This window comes from Pogoniulus pusillus, chromosome 26 (assembly GCF_015220805.1).
Source record: "Pogoniulus pusillus isolate bPogPus1 chromosome 26, bPogPus1.pri, whole genome shotgun sequence".
In the NCBI taxonomy this organism is placed as follows: Eukaryota; Metazoa; Chordata; class Aves; order Piciformes; family Lybiidae; genus Pogoniulus; species Pogoniulus pusillus.
In genome coordinates, this window is record NC_087289.1 from 3,023,048 (window position 1) to 3,041,818 (window position 18,771).

The 18,771-nt window shown below is 57.3% G+C and overlaps 2 protein-coding genes across 4 annotated transcripts; one reads left to right on the forward strand and one right to left on the reverse strand.

The window, feature by feature from the left end:
• Positions 1-786: 786 nt before the first annotated feature.
• Positions 787-3,806, forward strand: LOC135186883 (leucine-rich repeat-containing protein 3-like). 3 transcript variants are annotated; one of them, XM_064165043.1, is made up of 3 exons: positions 946-961; positions 1,620-1,946; positions 2,365-3,806. In XM_064165043.1, the coding sequence occupies exons 2-3, from the start codon at positions 1,907-1,909 to the stop codon at positions 3,222-3,224; spliced, it is 900 nt and encodes a 299-aa protein (XP_064021113.1). In that variant the 5' UTR covers positions 946-961; positions 1,620-1,906; the 3' UTR covers positions 3,225-3,806. The 3 variants fall into 3 exon arrangements, with proteins under 3 accessions (XP_064021110.1, XP_064021111.1, XP_064021113.1); XM_064165040.1 differs by lacking the exon at positions 1,620-1,946 and having other exon boundaries at positions 787-961; XM_064165041.1 differs by lacking the exons at positions 946-961; positions 1,620-1,946 and adding an exon at positions 787-910.
• Positions 3,807-4,746: 940 nt separating this feature from the next.
• Positions 4,747-17,388, reverse strand: TSPEAR (thrombospondin type laminin G domain and EAR repeats). The gene is made up of 13 exons (XM_064165044.1): positions 17,295-17,388; positions 14,383-14,603; positions 14,059-14,297; positions 13,840-13,930; positions 13,115-13,271; positions 12,571-12,702; positions 10,880-11,112; positions 9,236-9,422; positions 6,900-7,129; positions 6,318-6,505; positions 5,852-5,953; positions 5,362-5,553; positions 4,747-4,811 (listed from the first exon to the last, which is right to left on the reverse strand). Exons 1-12 carry the CDS (start codon positions 17,386-17,388, stop codon positions 5,400-5,402), a joined length of 2,028 nt encoding a protein of 675 aa, XP_064021114.1. The 3' UTR covers positions 4,747-4,811; positions 5,362-5,399.
• Between the last annotated feature and the right edge of the window lie 1,383 nt (positions 17,389-18,771).

Consider the following 18,771-nt stretch of genomic DNA (forward strand, 5'->3'; position numbering starts at 1 on the left):
GGTCACTGAGTCCAGCCATTCTCTAACTCTACCCAGACTGGTGCTAAACCATTGTGCCTCAGCGCCACATCTCTGCCTCTTCGAAACACCTCCGGGGACAGTGACTCCATCACCACCCTAAGGAGTCTGTTTCAGTGTTTGAGAACCCTTTCAGTGAACTATTTTCTTCTCATATTCAAGCTAAACCTTCCTTGAGGCCATTTGCTCTTGTTCTATCACTCCTTACTAAGGAGAAGAGACCAACACCTACCTCACTTCAACCTCCTTTCAGAGAGTTGCAGAGGGTGATGAGGTCTGCCCTCAGCCTCTTCAGACTAAAGTATTTCCGTTCCCTCACCTGCTCCTCACCAGACCCTTCATCAGCTTTGTTGCTCTTCTCTAGACGTATTCCAGTTCCTCCGTGTCCTTCTTGGAGCGCGGACCCCAAAAGTCAAGCCAGCACTCAAGGTATGGCTTCACCAGCGCTGCGGACAAGGGGATGCTGGTGGCCTCCCTGGGCACACGCTGGCTCCCGTTCAGCCGGCTGTCGGTCAGCGCCTTGTTGAGGCTCATGCCTGCTAGGGCAGTGGCACAGGACCTTCTCCCGTTACTCTCAGCCTCTCGCTGCCAGCTGATGGAGCTCTCTTGGCCGTGCTCGCAGAGGAGCAGCTGCAGCCCGGGAGCTGCCGAGCCTCGGCAGCGGAGCTCGGTTACAGTACCAGGAGCCTTCTCCAGCGCCCTCCGTGCCCAGCCGCCTCCCCTCCGGTCCCTCCCCTCCACGCCCCGCCCTGGCCCGGGGCCGCCCCGGAGCAGCCGCAGCAACAGGTGCGGCCGCAGCTTCGCCCGCAGCTGGCGCCGGGGCCGCGGCGCAGTCCCATGGCGGCCGAGCCACCGCGTCTCGGTGGCAGCGGAGCCGGCCCCGGCCGAGCCGGTAAGGGATCCCCGAGCCCCCATGGCGGCGGGAGGAGATGGGGCACCGCAGGTCGGTCCTGCTGCGCGGGGCGCGGCGGGGGCCAGCTTCGAGTTCCGAGCAGGGTCGGGGCGGGGCAGCGCTCCCCTGCCCGGCGGAGCCGGTGCGGCGGCGGGACGCGGCGGGCGGCCTTGCAGAGCCCCGGGCACGGCGGCAGGCTCGGGCAGGCGCCAAGGAGCGGCGTCCCTGTTTCCCGGGGCGGGCGGAGCCCGGGAGTAGCAGCAGGGCCAGAGGGCTCCCGGACTGCTCGGCTGCAGCTGCCCGCGGAGAGCTGGCAGCAGTCCTGCAGCCCCAGACTGCTCAGGTGCCAGCATGCTGTGGGTGTCAGCATCCTTCGAGTGGCAGCACTCTGGGTGTCGGCATCCCTTCATTATCAGCATCTCTCAGGTGCTAGCATGTTGTAGGTGCCAGCATCCCTCACGTGCCATCATCCCTCGGGTGTCACCATCCCACAGGCAGTACTCTGAGGATGCTCATACCTGAGAGACACTAGTACTTAAAGGATGCTGTTGCCAGGGGGATGCTGTTAGCAGAAGGATTCTGGTGTCAGAGGGATAATAACTTGGTGCCCACCTGGTCTCATAATGAGATCATTATGGACAATGTCATTCCTGGGTGAGAGGCTCCCTGGACCTGTCGGGCTCCTACCCTCCAACATTTCCCTCCATAGGGATCTCTTTTCTACAGCCACATCAAGGCAGCAGAAGAGGCATGAGTAGTACCGCGGAGCAGAGGAAAAGAGGCTCACCTGCTTCACCTCCTGCCCCATCCACAGCAGGGCTGGGATGGCCCTTGGGGCTCCCAGATCACTCCCTATGCTGTCATCGTCAGTGGCTCCTCTCTCAAGCTCCAGCTCCCAGAGTCAGGCTGCCAAACCATACTGTACTTTAACAAACCTCCACAGCCCTGCTTTGGCAGACCCCTTGGAAACGTGACTTGTAGCAGCTGGTGGGGCAGATGAGGAAAGCAAAAGCTCTTGTTATTGAATCCCTCAGTGGTGAGTAAGCCAGTCTGGTGATCCCAGGGAGCCTGACTCATCTGGTTTTTTAACGTTCGGGTTGGTGAGATGATGGGAATGTGCAGCTGCTGTTCTCCAGCAATGTCATCCCATCCCACATGGAAATCAGCTGGGACAGAGGCTCCTGGGCTGTGCCTGCCTTGACAACCCCATCCTGCAACACGCTTTGCTGATCTGGATGGTCTGTGATGACCTGGGGGCACAGGGGAAAGGTTTTTAGTCTCTGCAGGTATAATTAGACCAAATGAAGCTGCCCTGGAAAAGGTGGTAGCCAGTGATCATTGAGCCCTTGTCTCCTGAGCCTAGGCTCTCAGTGCTTTGCTAGGGCAGGTTACCTAAGAAACGCTACAGGAAATAACTCCATGTCCTGTTCCCTCCACCCACCGCTTTCCACCAGCGATGGGAGAGGCTTTGCAGGAGCGCAGAGGAGCCTCCCTGCTGCCCAAGAGCTGCTGCAGCCACCAGGGAATCCCCAGCAGCCTTGCTGAGTGCAAGAAGACCCTCACCACCACCACGCCGGCAGCCAGCATTGCCCAGGCTTTCTTTTGCCTCCTGCTGTGTGTCCCCTGGGGCAGCTCCTGCCCCCCCAGCTGCCAGTGCACGGAGCGGGCAGGGGCCAAGGCTGTCCTCTGCAGCTCCCGGCACTTGGAGGAGATTCCCAAGGACATCCCCAGAGATGCGGTGTTCCTCAAGCTGGATGCTAACAGCATCACCAGGATCCCCAGCAACGCCTTCAGGCACCTCTCGCACCTGGAAGAGCTCGACCTCTCCAGGAACGCCATTGAGAAGATCGACCAGGCGGCGTTCAGAGGGGTAGCAGCTGGGCTGCGCACCCTCGACCTCTCCAGCAACCGCATCCGCAGCATTCCCAAGGAGGCCTTGCTGGCACTCAACGCCAAGCTCCGGCTGGCCAACAACCCCTGGCACTGCGAGTGCGCCTTGCAGGAGGTGTTGTGGGAGGCACGGCTGGACCCCGACTCTGTCCAGGACATCACCTGCCACACAGCTCCGCGGGAGGAGTACGTGGGCAAGTCGCTGCTCCAGGTGCTGGACGCCGGTGTTAACTTCTGCAGCGTGCACCAGAGGACCACGGACGTGGCCATGTTCATCACCATGTTTGGCTGGTTCGCCATGGTCATCGTCTACATCATCTGCTACGTCCGGCACAACCGGGAGGACACCTGCAAGCACGTGGATTACCTGAGGCCACTGCCAAGCACCCAGCTCCATGCAGAGACCACCAGCACTGCTCTCTAGTGCAGGACTAGGATGCTCTCGTCCCAGCTTCTTTGCAGGGAGCCAGTGGCAAGCTGGTGGGTCTCAAAGCGTCTGTCTGGGACATCCCAGTGCTTGTTCCAGTTCTGCAAATGAGTGCCACCGACTTTGCTCCTCCCCACTGACTTTGCTGGACTGAGTGGGAGCAAACACCATGGAGAGGGATGCTGGGGACACCCCACATCGACTTCTTTGTAGAGCCCAGGTTCCCAGAAAGAAATGTCCCCATGCAGATCCCTTCTCCCCTGCCAGAGCTGGCTCACAGTGACAGCAGCCCCAGCCACCTGCATGCGGTCCACATGGTTGGAGACAAGACTTTGGGGGAACACAGGTGAGGGTGAAGGCTTCTGTGGGGCCAGGGAGGTTCCTGGAGCCTGGAGTGCAGAGGTACAGGTGGCTCTGTGCAGTGGGGTCACCACGGCCTGGCTCAGTGAAGGACCAGCTTTGCAGACAGCAGGACATGTGCCCCAGTCCCACTGTGGAGCAACCTCTGCCTGCCACCAGCAACCCTACTCATCTCCCAAATCTTTGATGTCTCAATAAAGCCCTGCATGCAGGAAAAGCCCTCAGGGTTTGTGCTGAGCTGGGGGCCTGGGGAGGACAGTGGTGCTCAAGGAGCGAGTGCTTGTCCTAATTTGATCTCTCCTAAAGCAGACAAGCCTAAATTCAATGTACCAGCTTCACTGACAGCAGACTGCATCCCTTTTGAGCAGAGGCCAGTTGGCCAGATAGTGCCTCTGCATCTTGTCTGGTACATTTGGCCTTATCTTGCCCTTCCTTGGGGCTTAATTAAAGATGCTGCATGTGAAAGCAAATCAAATTCTACCTTGTATTTCACAAGCAAGAAATGGTCCTTACTGACAGAGTCAGCAGCAGCCACGGCTGGGCCAAGGGAGAAGAGAGGTCTGCAGGGGCTGCCATAGCAGCTGTTTGGGGCCTGGACCATGGGGCAGCTCAGGGCATCACCGTCCCCAGACCTGGGGAGATTGGCATCTCCTGCAGGCTCCCCAGTGTCAGCATGGTGAGTGTCCCAGCCCCAGCAGGAAATCGGGGGCTGGGGAAGGCTGAGTGACTCTCTGGGCCAGTTGGGAGAGGGATGGGCAGGGGGAGGTGAAGTGGCATCCTTACCTCAGCCCCCTCATTGGCTGCGTGTGGCCACAGACATAGCCCCAGCTCAGTCAGGGAGGTTGTTGAGTAGAGGGAAGCCTCTGCCACAAGCAGAGCAGCCCAGGTACCTGCAGCTTGCATGTGGGACAAAGGTTGGGTGCACACAATTTATTAAAGCTCTGGTTAAGCAAAAGAGTCCCCAGCAAAGGAGAAGGGAAAAAAACCCAGAGGCCACCGTTTCACCTGGGGCAGTGTTGGGTCTTTTCTGTGGCCATGGGAGCTGGACTGGGTCCCAGTGCACAGCAGGCTTGCCTGGGAGGCACTAACCTCATGCACAGGGGTTCGAGGAGCAGAGCTGGTCCTTGCACAGGTCTGTGGCTTCGTACAACAGACACAAACCAGCCATGGTGGAGCAGGGGAGTGGGCAGGTGCCCACAGCTGCAGGGTGGGCTGGGGAGGCCACTGAAGACAGACACAAAATGGGGTGTGTAACGGCCCACCAGGTGGGTCCCCGGCAGCACCACAGGCACTGCGCAGCCACAGCTCAGCCCAAAGCCAATTTTGCCCCCAAGTTTCTCACATGCTGTTTCCTGCCCCCCCTGTACACACACCCACACACACGCCAGCAGCACACACTCTGCTCTGCTCAGTCTCTTTCCTTCCTGGCTTTGTGCAAGCTCTGGCCACAACCACTGGCAGTTCTGGGTCCTTCCTGGCTGGAGACTGCCAAGCACCAGGGTGCTGGCAAGCCCAGGGAAGTGCCTGGGCACCAGGCACCCGAGGCAGGATGTGGCTCTGGAGCATGGCAAGAGAGCTTGCCTGGGAGAAAGGGCACTAAAGCAGCATCACAGCCCCTTTGCCAGCCCCTAGACAAGACTGCAGGGAGCCCTGGAGCTCCTCTCCTCCTCCTTGTTCTCCTCTCCTGCAGAACACACACCCAGCCAACTGCAGGGCTGATGCTGCAGCCCTTCTTGAGCTCTGTGGTCCATCTTCACCTTGATGCCCAGCTCACCTCTACCCTGGCAATCAGCTGAACATGTCTCAGCCATCTCAGGTGGTTTTCAGCTTGAGCACCTTGGAAAGTGGCTCCTTGGCACTGGAGTAGAGGAGGTAGGAACCCTCGGCAGTGTGAAACGCCTCCCAGTCTCTGCAGCCAACAGTGGGGAGGTGGTGAACTGCTACAAAGCCTTCATAGCCTTGCCACCTGCATGGGGACAGCAGTTAGCTCTTGGGACAGAAGCTGGGCACCTGAAAGGAGGCAGGAAAGCCAAGCCATGGGGCTGGCACCTCCCACTTCTGCCTGTGGATCAGGATGGGCTGTTTCTAGTTGAGACTTTTCATTGTTGCCCAGAAACCTCTTCAGAAACAGGGCACAGTCTTATCTGTCCTCCCTGGGCATTAGCACCTGAAGAGCTTGCCCCTGAGTTGTGTTCCCATCAGGGTCATGCCTGCTGGGACCAACCACTCAGCCACCCACCCCTGCCCTCCTCCCACAGCAGTACCTGTAGATGATGCTGTTAACGGAGAAGGTGAAGCCGTCGAAGGAGTTTGCTACCACCAGAAAAGAGTCATCTCCCACCGAGAAGAACTCCCAGTCCAGGGCACTGGGGATGAAGTAAGCAGAGGGGCAGGTGAGGTGGCCCCTCTGTGGCCAGCCAAGGAAGGGGCTGCATATCTGCAAGGTTGAGCCCACTCCACCCCCAACCTCTGCCACTCTGATCGTACACAGCAAACTCTGCTCTCCCCAGGCCATTCCTGAAAGGAAATCCACCCTTGTTCCCAAATCCAGGGCCTTCTCCTACTAGCTCCCACTGGGACTAGCTGCCAAAGACCTGTCACCCATTGCCCTCCCTACCAGTCTCAGTCTCTGGCAGCATGCAAAGCCTGCATGAACCCTCCTGAAGACCTCCAGGTTCCTCAGAGGGAAGGATGTGGACTGAGGAGCAGCCTGACTCTTTGCAGAGGTACCTGAAAGTGAGGAGGTCCTGGAATTTGACAAACATCTGGGCAGTGATGTTCAGCTCATAGATGGAGGAGTTGATAGCGTAGAAGTTAGAGGGTGCTGGCATCCCACTGTCATAGCTATGGCTGTTTGCAACAGCCAGGAAGACTCTGTCCCCGATGCGAAAGACCTCCCAGTCGGCAGCACCAATCGTCTGTGGGGAAGGAAGCCACATGAGGAACTCAGTGCAGACCTGCCTCTGCAAGCAACGGATGCTGCAGGGTGTGTGAGACCTGCTGGAGATGCAGGGGGGAAGTTGCCCACTCTTAAAACCCTCCCAGAAACAAAAAAAAAAGTCCCTGGGGGAGAACAGTGTGAAACTATCACTGCCTTTCCAGAGGACTGGAGGTGTTTAAGGCCAGGCTGGATGAGGCTCTGACCAGCCTGATCTTAGGGTAAGGTGTCCCTGCCCATGGCAGGGGGGGTTGGAACTAGATGATCCTTGTGGTCCCTTCCAACTCTGCCTGATCCTATGATTCTATGATCTGCATCTGCAATTACTCCTTCCCTTGTCTAAACCCAGAGTTTGACCAGAGGCCAAGCTTTACCAGGATGGACTGGAAGAGCTGGAAAGAGCCACTGAGCCAGATGTAGATGTGTGAGTAGATCTTGGTGGATGTGCCATTGAAAGTGTTAGCCACAGCCAGGAAGGAGTACGGCCCAACGGTGAAAAACTCCCAGTCATAGGCTCCAGAGGTAGGGATGGTCTGGTTGGTTTCAAACAGCCCTGTCCTGGGGTTCCACCTGTATATCACACTGTCTATGTTGTGGTTATTCCCTGGGGGAGAGAGAGACAGAGACATGTGCACCGTGAGGGAAAGGCACCCAGAAACAGGTTCAGTTGCATGAAGATTTGCCAGCAAGTTGCAAAGCTGTTTGCTAGTGACTGATCACTCCTCTGGAAGTATCCAGAGACTCTAGAGCCTCCAGCCCTACCTAGCAGCTCCATTTCTAACAGCTCCATCTCTATCTAGAGCCTCTAGTCCTGCCTAGCAGCTCCATCTCTATCCCGAGCCTCCATCCCTGCCTAGCAGCTCCATCTCTATCTAGAGACTCCATCCCTACCTAGCAGCTCCATCTCTATCTAGAGCTTTCATCCCTGCCTAGCAGCTCCATCTCTATCTAGAGCCTCCAGCCCTACCTAGCAGCTCCATTTCTAACAGCTCCATCTCTATCTAGAGCCTCTAGTCCTGCCTAGCAGCTCCATCTCTATCCAGAGCCTCCATCCTTGCCTAGCAGCTCATCTCTATCTAGAGCCTCCATCCCTGTCTAGCAGCTCCATCTCTATCTCAAGCCTCCATCCCTACCTAGCAGCTCCATCTCTATCTAGAGGCTCCATCCCCATGAAACATTAGCACTTTGCTCCTGAGCTTGTGGTTGCAGCTGGGACAGGAGGATGTTGTGTCCCCACACCAGAGGCACCATGCCAGCATCCCAGGGTGTCCAAACTCTGCTGGCTGGTCCATGGGGTCACCATATGTAGTGAGACCAGTCTCAGCCAGGTCCTTAAGCTACTGACATGATGAACTGCTGTCCCTCTGTGCACACAAGTTTGCACATCTGGGAGGAAGCCACAGCTGGAATAGCATCACAATGACATTTTTCAGTGCTCCTTTGCTGAGTTCCTCTGCTCAGCTCCTGAGCACTGGAGCTGTCCAGGAACCTTCCTGATCCCTGGTGATGGCACAAACTCTGGAAGAGTGAGAGGATAGCACAGCTCACCACTTGCTTCATGCTGAGCCCACCAGCACCAAAGCATGTGCTCCATCCAGCTCCTGCACTCTGCTCAAGCATCTCAACCTTCTGTCTGTGTGGGACCTACAGACCTTTCCCCACCTTCAGCCTGGCACAACCCCTCCAGTCAGAGATGTTCTAATAAAGAGGAGCAGAGGACTTCCACCAGCCCCTCTCCACCCTACCCCCACTGAGCACTGCTCTGCTGGTGTTTCTGGTGGCTGAGCAGCAGCAGGACAATTTGGTAATTGGTTTGCAGGCAATTCTCATTGCAACATAGGAGATTTTGGCTAAAAGAGCTGCAGGGAGAATAGGATGGGAGGGAAAAAGCCACATGGGCAGGTGGCAGCTCCTCAGGCATTGACACTTCACCACCCACCAAGGGGAACAGTCCCAGTTTGGATTGACCATGATGTGTGCAGCTTCCAAAGGGACCTTTCTGTGACAGGAGTGGGTCTTGTCCAAACTGGCTAAGGTAGGGTCCAGAAGGAGCCATGGGGAGTTTCTAGCCCAGCTTACAGGCAACTGGTGTCCAAGTAACTTGCCACCAGCTTTGAGCCTGGTGCCAGAGGAGCTGATGTCCCAGGAGCCAGTCTTGATAGCAAGGAAGGAGCCCAATGACCCAGTGGGTTTTGTTGTATTGACCCATTCATCCCTGATGCCATGAAGTTCACACCCAAGCATGGTGTGGGAGTGGAACAAGGCTGGATCACATCTGCAGGGCGCCCAGGGTGGAAGTGATATCAACAGGCTCTCACTCAGCTCCCCTCAGCCTACTGTGTGCTCACAAGGCTTCTCTATAGGCCCAGGTGCTGCAAATCCAGGCAGCTGCCATCACCACACCACCATCTTATGCAGCCTTGGGGAAACAAATGAGAAGCAGCAGAGAGGTTCAGCAAAGGTCCCCATCCCCACTGCCAACCTTGTCCCCTGTACTCAGAAACCTCAGATGGGACTGTGTCAGCCACCTCCTCGAGTGCTGTTTCCTCCTAAAACAAGAGGGTCTGCAAGGGTCCAGGCTCTGTCTCTGCCCCACACTCCTGCAGAGGCTGTGCAGGGCTCTGCAGCTTTCCCACAGCTCTGGAGCAGGGGCTCTGTGGCTGCACTCCCTGACTGAGCAGGATGGGTAGGGCATGGAAGGGCTGGGTACCTTCTCTGTGGTTGACCACAGCCAGGAAAGCCTCTCCCTCGATGACAAATGCCTCCCAGTCCCTAGCACTGTGCGTGGTGATCCTCTGGTACGTGAGGAACTTCTCCTTCCTGCGGCTCCACTTGTATATCACAGAGAGCTCCTGGCCTCTGTCGTCCTGCTCGAAGTTAGCCACTGCCAGGAAGATCTGAAAAATAGCAAGCCAGGACACCTTGGTTTTCTCCTCTCTGAGGGGTGCAGACAGGCACGGGAAGGGTGCAGCTGGGATGGGTGGGAGCAGGGACTGAGGTGGCCAGTGTGAGGTAGGGCTGCCCTGGCTGGCAAGGGTCTCCGAGCAGAGCACAGCAGCACAATGCATCTGAAGGAGGAAGAGGCACGTGAGGCAGCAGTGTGCCCAGGTGGGCAGCAGAGCCAATGGCATCCTGGGCTGAATCAGGAACAGTGTGGCCAGCAGGACAAGGGAGGTTCTTCTGCCCCTGTACTCAGCACTGCTCAGGCCACACCTTGAGTGCTGTGTCCAGTTCTGGGCTCCTCTATTCAAGAGAGATGTTGCAGTACTGGAAGGTGTCCACAGGAGGGCGACAAAGCTGTGAGGGGCCTGGAGCAGAGCCCTGTGAGGAGAGGCTGAGGGAGCTGGGGGTGTGCAGCCTGCAGCAGAGGAGGCTCAGGGCAGAGCTCATTGCTGCCTGCAACTACCTGCAGGGAGGCTGTAGCCAGGTGGGGTTGGTCTCTTCTGCCAGGCAAGCAGCAACAGAACAAGGAGACACAGCCTCAAGCTGTGGCAGGGGAGGTCTAGGCTGGATGTTAGGAGGAAGTTGTCAGAGAGAGTGATTGGCATTGGAATGGGCTGCCCAGGGAGGTGGTGGAGTGACTGTCCCTGGAGGTGTTGAAGCCAAGCCTGGATGAGGCACTTAGTGCCATGGTCTGGCTGACTGGCTAGGGCTGGGTGCTAGGTTGGACTGGCTGATCTTGGAGGTCTCTTCCAACCTGGTTGTTTCTATGATGATTCTACAATTCTATGATTCTCTGTGCTCCCATGTCAGCAGCTGCATGTCACTGAGAACAATGCCACTGTCTGAGATGATCTTTGCCTTGCCTCACAGTGCAGGGTGGGAATTGCAGCAAAACCTGCTCTCCAGGGTGGTCAGCCTCTGCACCAGGGTGGAGGCTGCGACATGAGAACACACAGCCTGATCTGGAGCACAGCACTGTGCAAAGGACAGCTTCACACTGGCACTCTCAACTTCTGAGGCAGGAACAGGCAGAATCTGCTAGAAATGAATGTCAGCACATGGAGGGATCCAGCTCCAGCAGCTAGCTTTGGAGGCTGACCCCACAGACATCCTGGAGATCCCCAGGAAGAGACCCAAACAATCTGGACCTGCAGTGCTGCCAGCAACAGCTGCTGAAAATGGATGTAGTATCTCAGCAAACCCAGTAAAACACAGAGGGCAGCCCACAGACCAGGCAGCAGTTCCCAGGACACCAAGCTGTAAGGGTGTATTAGAGTGACCTCATCAAAGACAGAGAAAGATTCACCCTCTAAACCATGCCTGACACTCAGGAGAGAAGCCAGTGGTGGGCAGTTACAGTTGAAGACGCCGAAATATGAAGGCACTGAAATACCCTCCCAGGCAGACCTACCTTCTTTCCTATGGTGAAATACTTCCAGGTCTGAGCTTGGTAGGTGGGGATGTTCTGGTAGGGCACAAACTTCCCATCAGTCCACTTATAGATGGCAGAGCCAGGCAGAGTGTATCGGTTAGCGGTGGCTGCAAACAGTCCCACCTTTGGGATGGTGAAGACCTCAACACCCATTGTCTCAGAGTTGGTCACCAGGTTCTGGTACTCCTCCACATAGTCCAGCCTTTGTTTGACTAGGAGATCATGAAAAAGAAGGTTGAGGTCAATACCAGATGACCTTGCCTGGAGAGGCATAGCAGAGCCAGCTCAGCAGCCTTAGAATTATAGAATCAACCAGGTTGGCAGAGAGCTCCAAGCTCAGCCAGTCCAATCTATCACCCAGCCCTGTCCAATCAACCAGACCATGGCATTAAGTGCCTCATCCAGGCTTGTCTTGAACACCTCCAGGCACAGCGACTCCACCACCTCCCTGGGCAGCCCATGCCTTGTTGATCTACATGGTGGAGGAATGTAGGTGCTGAAACCTGAGGGGATGGTGAAAGGCCTGGCTCCATCTCCTTGGGTAGCACACCAGTCACATCCACCCCTGCCTGTTCCCTGGTAGAGGGCTGCACTGCAAAATGCTCTGCTAGGCATTCTCCTCTGGGGGAGCAAGAACCACACCATGGGTGTTGACTGCTTATTACAAAGTGGCTTGAGATATTTATCCTAAAGACAACAAGGAGGAGAGGAAAAGACCTGCAGTAAAAAGGTCCTGGGATGCTGAGACAAATTGGCTTCACCTGAAGGTACCTGCAGCAGCCCTGCTTTCTCTGGCTGGAGTCAGCATGAGCTCCAGAGGAAGCTGAAGAAGACTTAGGCAGAATGAATGGCAGCAATTAGAACAGAAAGGTCCCAACAGTAAATGGGTGGGCACTGGAAGGGACAAATGGCAGAAGAAGGGTTACAGTGTTTGTGACACCAAAGGGTGCAGGTCAGCAAGATCCCAACATGAGATCTCTTTGGGAAAACAAAGACACAGTGCCAATCCTGATGACTTCCAGAGGTAGGGATGGGGGATTCCAGCCACCACTAGTTTCTGTGGGTAGCAAATGACTCCTCCCATCCCACCACACGGGCACCAGCTTTAGAAAAACCTCAGGAGGAAGAGGAGGAACATCTTGGCTGTGGGCATGCCCCTTCCTCAGTGTTTTCTGCAGAGATCCTGAGCAGACTGCCTGGAGTGAGCAGGAGAGTGCCAGAGGGAGAAAGGAGTTTCCTTAGTGAATAACCCACCCTTCCCAGCTCTGGCTGCTGTACCACCTTGTTGCTCCAGTGGTGCCCAACTTGCCTGCACGAAGGCCATCAGAATGGGGGTAGCACAGGCATTCACCTCTACCACCCACCCCTTTCTCCCTCTAGTATTTCCAGCAGCTGACAAGTCTTTCTGTTGCTTCCTCTCTACTCTGCAAGTGCTTCAGAACCAAGAGCACACATGCCTTGAGGACCCCAGGGCAGGGAGCAGCCCAGAACCCCAGGCAAGGCTCTCAGTGGGGTGAGCTGCCCTTCTCAGGTAGACCAGGAGCCCATTTCTGACCAGAGAAGTCCCAGAAGGAATGGACAACATAGGCAAGTGGTGTGAAAAACATGAGCACCGTGTGAGTGATGGGGGAGCCTCCCTCCCTCCTGGAGAGCACATTGTGCACCAGTACCTTCCAGCATGGAAATCCAGGTGCTGCCGTTGCAGAGGAACAGCCCTCGCCGGGAGGCGTTGAACCAGAACTGTGCCTTCTCCTGTTTGGTGCAGGGTGGCCTGGACCCCAGTGTCACCTTCGTGTCTGTCTCTGGGAGCAAAGCAGGTGCCTCTTAGTGCACACAGGAGAGGAGCCACAAGACTAATTCCCATGCACAGAGAGGAGGGTTGGATGTCCTTTCCCCACACTGACGATAAGCACCAGGGAACCAGGGAAATGGCATCCTGGCACCAAGCTGGGAAACCACCAGCTGAGAGAACCCTGGAGGATGGCATCTGTGTGGATACTGGCAGGAGCCCAGCACAGCTGAGGCTCCCAGGCAGGGCACTCCTGCTCTCCGGGGGCATTTTGGACAGGGATCCCACTCCATACACGTGTAGAGAGGCAGGGTGCTGAGGACACCCTCTTCCTCTTTGCTTCTGTGCCCAGCCCCACACTGAGAGCCTTCCTCAACCAAAGCAGAAGGTGGCCAGCAGAGCCTGTGCCATGGGCAGGTACTGACCGTAGGGGTATTTCAGCACCTCGTTGCTTGCTGGCTTTTCAGGAAGACCCTGGAGGACAGTGGGGACAGAGAGTGTCTCTACTTTGAAGTTCATGGTGGTGCATATCTGAGAGGTGGCATCAGCTCCTGGCAGCAAAACAAGCTGTCTTAGCAAGCCCTGGGAAAGAGGGAAGAGCAGGATGAAGAGCAAGTCCAGCAAGACCGAGAGTTGAAAGCTGCAGGCGATTTATGGCCTGGATTTCCCTCCCAACACGTGCTTGTTTCCCTCCCTCTGGGGCCATGGAAGCCTCCACAGGGCTTATGAACATTTATAAGATCCTCATTATGTGCCCAGCCTGCTGAAATCTCCACCCCAGGCAATGTAACAGCTGGTGCAAGAGCATTGGCAGGAGGCTGGTTAGCTGCAGATGGCTTTCCCAGGCTCCATTTTTCACTGCTGGTCAGGATTAGGCACTGCCCTGACTTTAGATCAGTGAGACTGTGTCTTTCTGCCACCACTCTGCTGCCAAAGTCCCCTAACAGCCCTGTTTGCTCCACGAAGTGCTAGTTGCCAGTGCTGTCCCCTGCACGTCCACAGCCAAACAGAGATCAAGTCCAGCAGTGTGGACCCTGGGCACCTCTGCTGCCCGCACTGTGGCCCAAGCCCTGCCAGTGAAGGGGACTAAGAAGGGGCTGCAGTTTGCTCCAGAGCTAGCCATGAGCACCCCCAGGCAGCCCACACCTACCGTGAACACTCCTTTCCTTCTCCTCCTGCTGCCCAGGTAGAAGCTGGCTCTCTTCACTGACAAAGAGGATGGAAATGGAGTCTCCACCACACTGCAGATGGGCAAAGAAGAGGCAGGGGACAATTAATTTCATGGTATCTGTTGGTGGCTGGAGGAGGAGATGCTGGTGGAGGAACATCACCCCTGCCAGCCCTCCCGAGCCCACTGCCCACAACCTACATGTCCTTGGGGATGTTGCAGTCCACTGTCAGGGAGAAGGAGTGGCCAGAGACGGCCAGGATGAGCGTGTGCCACTGGTTGTCAGAGAGGGAGACGTTGGGGAAGGTGACACGGTTTTGCCAGACGCCGTTGCGCTCCTGGCTCCAGAAGAGGAAGTGGAGCTTGCGGGGGCCGTAGCGCAGCCCCAGCAGCAGGCCGGAGCTCTCCTCAGCCATCAGCGTGAAGATGTACTCGTTCCTCTGCGGGAGGGCGGGGGCTCAGCTTCGCCTGCTGCAGGCTCGGCGCTGGGCAGCGCCGGCCCCGTGCCCCTCCAGCTGCGCTTACCTTGCTGGGGGCGCTGGGCACCCTCAGCGTGACGATGATGGAGAACTCCTCGGGGAAGCGGTCGCAGTGGATGAAGAGCCGGGAGGCAGGGAAGCCCAGGGCGCGGGGCTGGGAGGCGTTGAGCTGCAACCCGCGCATCCCCTGCGCTTGGAAGACCCTCATGCTGCCGGCCAGCTCGCCAGTAGGGACCGCCTCCGACAGGACGTCCAGCGGGCGCAGGTCTGTGCCAAAAGAGAGCGGAACGTGTCATAGCGGTGGTAGCCATCCCGCCCTGTCCCACCGTGGGGTGAGCTCCTCCTTGCTGCTGCTCCGTTCCGTAGCTTGCTCAAGGTAGCCAGCACAGCTCCAGCACTGGCTGGAGCGCTCCACAGTGGCAGACGTGCCCTGGCAGCTTGCTCTCCTTGCCTGGGGTCTGCACCAAGCCCTTGCTTTGGGGACACAGCAGGGGGTTGCCCGCCAGGCACCGAGGCTGACCTCTCCATGCCCACAGACGGAACACCAAGCGTGCAGGCTCGCCCGCAGGAATGCGCCCACCGCAGCAGCTGCGAATGCTGACCATGGGCCCGAGGGGCCAGGACCTCCTAGCGGGGCAGCCTCAGAGTGTCACCCGCTTCCTCAGAGCCCACCAGCGCTAAGCAATGACAAGCAGCCAGGAGAGCAGGCAGGGCTCCAGCGCCTGCAGGCTTGCTTGTGGGTTGGCCACGCAGAGCGGTGGGGCACGGTGCTCCTCACTTCAGCCCCGGTCCGGGCTGCCTCACCCCAGCCCTGGCTGCACACAGGCGGCTTCTCCGCTGGCTGGCATTCCAGCTGGTCAGCAAATAACCATTCTTTCCTCGGAGGAGAAAGCGGAGTGCCTAGCTCCAGCGCACCGCCCAGGCGAAGAGCAGCACTGCCCTTGGCGCTGCAAGCCCATGCCCAGGTAACAGTGCCGGGACTGCCGTCGGTCCGATGCCTCGGCAAGTGCCGTGCCCGCAGCTGCGGGTAGGGCTGTGTCCGCCATGGGTCTTTCTGCAGCCTTGGCTCCCAGGCAGCTTTTGTTGCTGAACGCCTCTCTGGGGGTGTTGTGTGCGCAGCAAAGGCTCGGTGGTGGTAGCCGAGAGGACAAAGCAGCACTTGGCCGGCCTGACAAACGCCTGCCTGTGTATCTGCCCCAGGCGAAGCCAGGCTCTGAGCTCCTATTTGCACTCGTAAATCTCTGCTGCTCGGGCACATCGGGAGGCCAGGAAGGGAGGGAGCTGGCATGAGGCTCAGTCCAAACCGACTAGAGAGGAGAAACCTCTTCCCTCGGGCACCCCCGGGTACCTCAAACCCAGACGGGCAGGGCAAGGAGGAATCTGTTCATGTGGCTCCTTCCAGCCTGAAGCTGGGAGACCAGAGAGGTCCTTCCCAGCCTGCCTCCTTTCTGGCTGCCCTGCCTGCCCCTCCACTGGTTTCAGCTGCTCCTAAAAGAGCACTTCGGTGGGGGAGGTTTAGCTGAAGTGACTTACTTCAGAAATGCACCACCTGGGCAATGATCAGTTCCTGTTTTTCTCAGCAGAAAACACAAGCTGAACTCAGCCTCGGATGTGCAGGGGTAGTTTAGGACCCTCTGACTGCCCCAGGGGTGGCTGGGCTGAGCCAGGGGACAGCTCAGGCGGAGCAGGTGTCCTTGAGCTGGGACAAGACCAGCTCTTAAAACCAAACCTAGATCCCTAAACCCAAAAATGCATATCCCAGTCTGCCTCCTGCACCAGCAGCTGACGGCAATCAGAGCAGAGCCAGTGGTTAACGGCCAGGAGAGCAGCTGAGCTCTTTCAACCCAGTTTGGGCAGTGCAGGTGACTGGCAGATGCCTACTCAGAGGAGTGGCCAGAAGCCAGGGCTAGACACCAGCAATAAGGACACAGAGAAGGTTAAATGTGGTGACGCTGGAGCCTTGACACCCTCACAGCTCCTCCAGCTGAGGCTGCTTGGGGACAGTGGTGACATCCTCAAAGAACCCAGGCACCTGGGGGAGGAGGTGGTGGGCAGAAGCTCTCTGATCTCTCCCAGCTTTTCCTTCTCAAGAGCAACTGGGCTGTAATTAAGTATAAATGGAAATGCCATCAAAGGGACAAGCCCCAAGCACCCTAAGCCTGGGTCCTAGCAGCCCCAAGGAATGGGCTAAAGGTTCACTGCCTGCACAGGGGCTGCACAAGCACAGGCAAAGCAGTGAGAAGGTGGACCCAAGGGACTGGGATCCTTTTTGGCTGGGGCTGCTTTTGGCACTTCCCTGTGGAAAATGCCACTGAAGCTGCCAGATCCTTGGCTGGGGGTGGAGGAACAGAAACTGTTCAGGAGGTTCTGCTGCCAGAGGGCACAGGTTGGTTCTGATAGAGTGAAGGGAGCCCTGCAGAGTCCAGGGTAGGAGGGATTTTCCAGAGACACTTCATAGCTCTCCTCTATTTCTCCTTCCAGCCTTTCCTCTCCCCAGATGTTGGTCCCCAGGGCCAGCAGATCTTGGGACAACACTTGTGTCACAGGGACAGACACGTAGCTCTCTCTACCAGACCCCAGGGCTGGGTGCTCCCCATCATGTGGTAGCTCTACAATGCTGAGGGGCTACAGACACAGGGATGACCCCACTGCTTACTGCCCATGGGTGCAGGAGGGATGCTTGCAGCTACAGCACCTGAGGCATCATACCCTGCTGTCACCCTGAGGCTGAGCTCCACTGGCACTCAAGCACCAAAATCCCAGCGGCAGACTGCCAGTGAGAGGCTGCCCCAGGTGGGGTATCCCACAGCAGCTGCCTGCCCCAGAATGAAACACGTTTTCTAGGGTCTGCCCTGGTAGCACAGGGAAGATCCCTTCCATGGGAGCACACAGCTCCCGGCACGTCTCCCAGCACAGCCTCCCTCCCAGTGAAGCCCACCCGCCAGCCTTCACTCCTACCTGTGCAGTGCTGCCATGTCCTGCCCCCCTGGATGAAGCCCCTGCCAGTGGCCCAGTGGAGGAGGATGACCCTGAGCAGCAGCGAAGCCGACATCAGGGGGCTGGCCTCAGGGGCTCCATCCACTGGGACGACCTCTGACATCCGCTCCCAGGGAGGCACCGCTGGGCTCAGCCCCACGGGGACTCTCACACAGCCTGCCGTGGGACCACCTCCATGCCAGGTTGCTTCCTCTTTGCTTCTGTGGCGCTAAGCTCATCCCCGGGGACACGGCAGGGGTGGTGGGAGGATGCTGCCAGGGGCTCCCCTGGGGCGGCCGCGGAGGCTTGTGGCGTTTGCAGCCTGCGCGCAGACATTTAAATGAGAAGTTCGTGGTGGGAGAGGAGGAGTCCTGGCTGCTTGGAGAGCTTTTATCTTTTGCCCAACCCTCTGGAGGGCGGCTCTGGGGAAGGATTTTTTTAATTTAATTTTGCCTTTTAAAATTTCCCCCCTTTTTTATTTTTTAATTCCCCTTTGCTTCCGTTCGTTTTTGGTGATTCATTTTTCCAGGGCCATGGGAGAGTCGGTGGGAGATTCACTCCTGCTTGGACAGAGCAAAGTGGGCACCTTCCTGCCTTTAAAAGCCCTGGCCTTTTGACAGCACAATCCCAGCCTGTGCTGGAGACAGCTCCTCTCTCCCCTCTGCCTAAAAAAACGTCAGATTCCACAAGGTGCATATTTGTCCCCCAAAACAGCCTCGGGGAGGTGATGTACAAGCCCTGCCCCAGGCAAGGCTCCAGCCCAAAGATTGCCACCCTGCCCTGCCATGAGGATGGCAGCAGCATGCTGAGCACTGGTGCCAGAACCCTCGAGGTTCCACTGCTCAAGCAGGACAAACAGCAGTGAGAAAAGCCTGCGTGCAGCAAGCTCCACTGGGTTCCTCCAGCCACAAAATGAGTAACTTCCAGTCCCCAAACAATTGAAATGGGTTCCCACCCCCCTGTCCCCAAAGCCTTCCTGCAAAGCAAGCACTAGAATAGAAAGCAGCTGGCCTGGATGGAATGCCAACAAACTGTGCCACAAACCGAGGGGGTTGTCAGGAAACAACCAGGGATGTGCCTTGGTGCTGGCCTGTCTGCACCCCTCACCAGCCCAAAACTGGGACCACAAGTGTGAAGACCATGGCTGGAGTGTGGGCACGTGCTGGAGTGGAGCATCCTGCATCTCAGTCTCAGATTCCTCTGACACAGGAGGAGAGGCTGAAAGACCTGAAGCTGCTTAGCCTGGAGAAGAGCAGACTGAGGGGGATCTTCTGGATGCTGAGCAGTATCTAAAGGGTGAGTGTCAGGAGGATGAAGCCAGACTCTTCTCAGTGGTGTCCAGGGACAGGGCAAAGGGACACAAACTGGAACACAGGAGGTTCCATATAAACAGAAGGAAAAGCTTCTTCCCTTTGAGGGTGGCAGAACCTTGGAGCAGGCTGCCCAGAGAGGTTGTGGA

Bases quoted from the DNA above. Each gene is read 5' to 3' on its own strand.
- TSPEAR (XM_064165044.1), bottom strand. From the start codon at position 17,388: ATGTCGGCTTCGCTGCTGCTCAGGGTCATCCTCCTCCACTGGGCCACT. The intron at 14,604-17,294 runs GTAGGAGTGAAG...CTTTTGGCACAG, and splicing joins GACATGGCAGCACTGCACAG to ACCTGCGCCCGCTGGACGTC. The intron at 5,954-6,317 runs GTACCTCTGCAA...CTTCATCCCCAG, and splicing joins CAGGACCTCCTCACTTTCAG to TGCCCTGGACTGGGAGTTCT.
- LOC135186883 (XM_064165040.1), top strand. From the start codon at position 856: ATGGCGGCCGAGCCACCGCGTCTCGGTGGCAGCGGAGCCGGCCCCGGC. The intron at 962-2,364 runs GTCGGTCCTGCT...GCTTTCCACCAG, and splicing joins GAGGAGATGGGGCACCGCAG to CGATGGGAGAGGCTTTGCAG.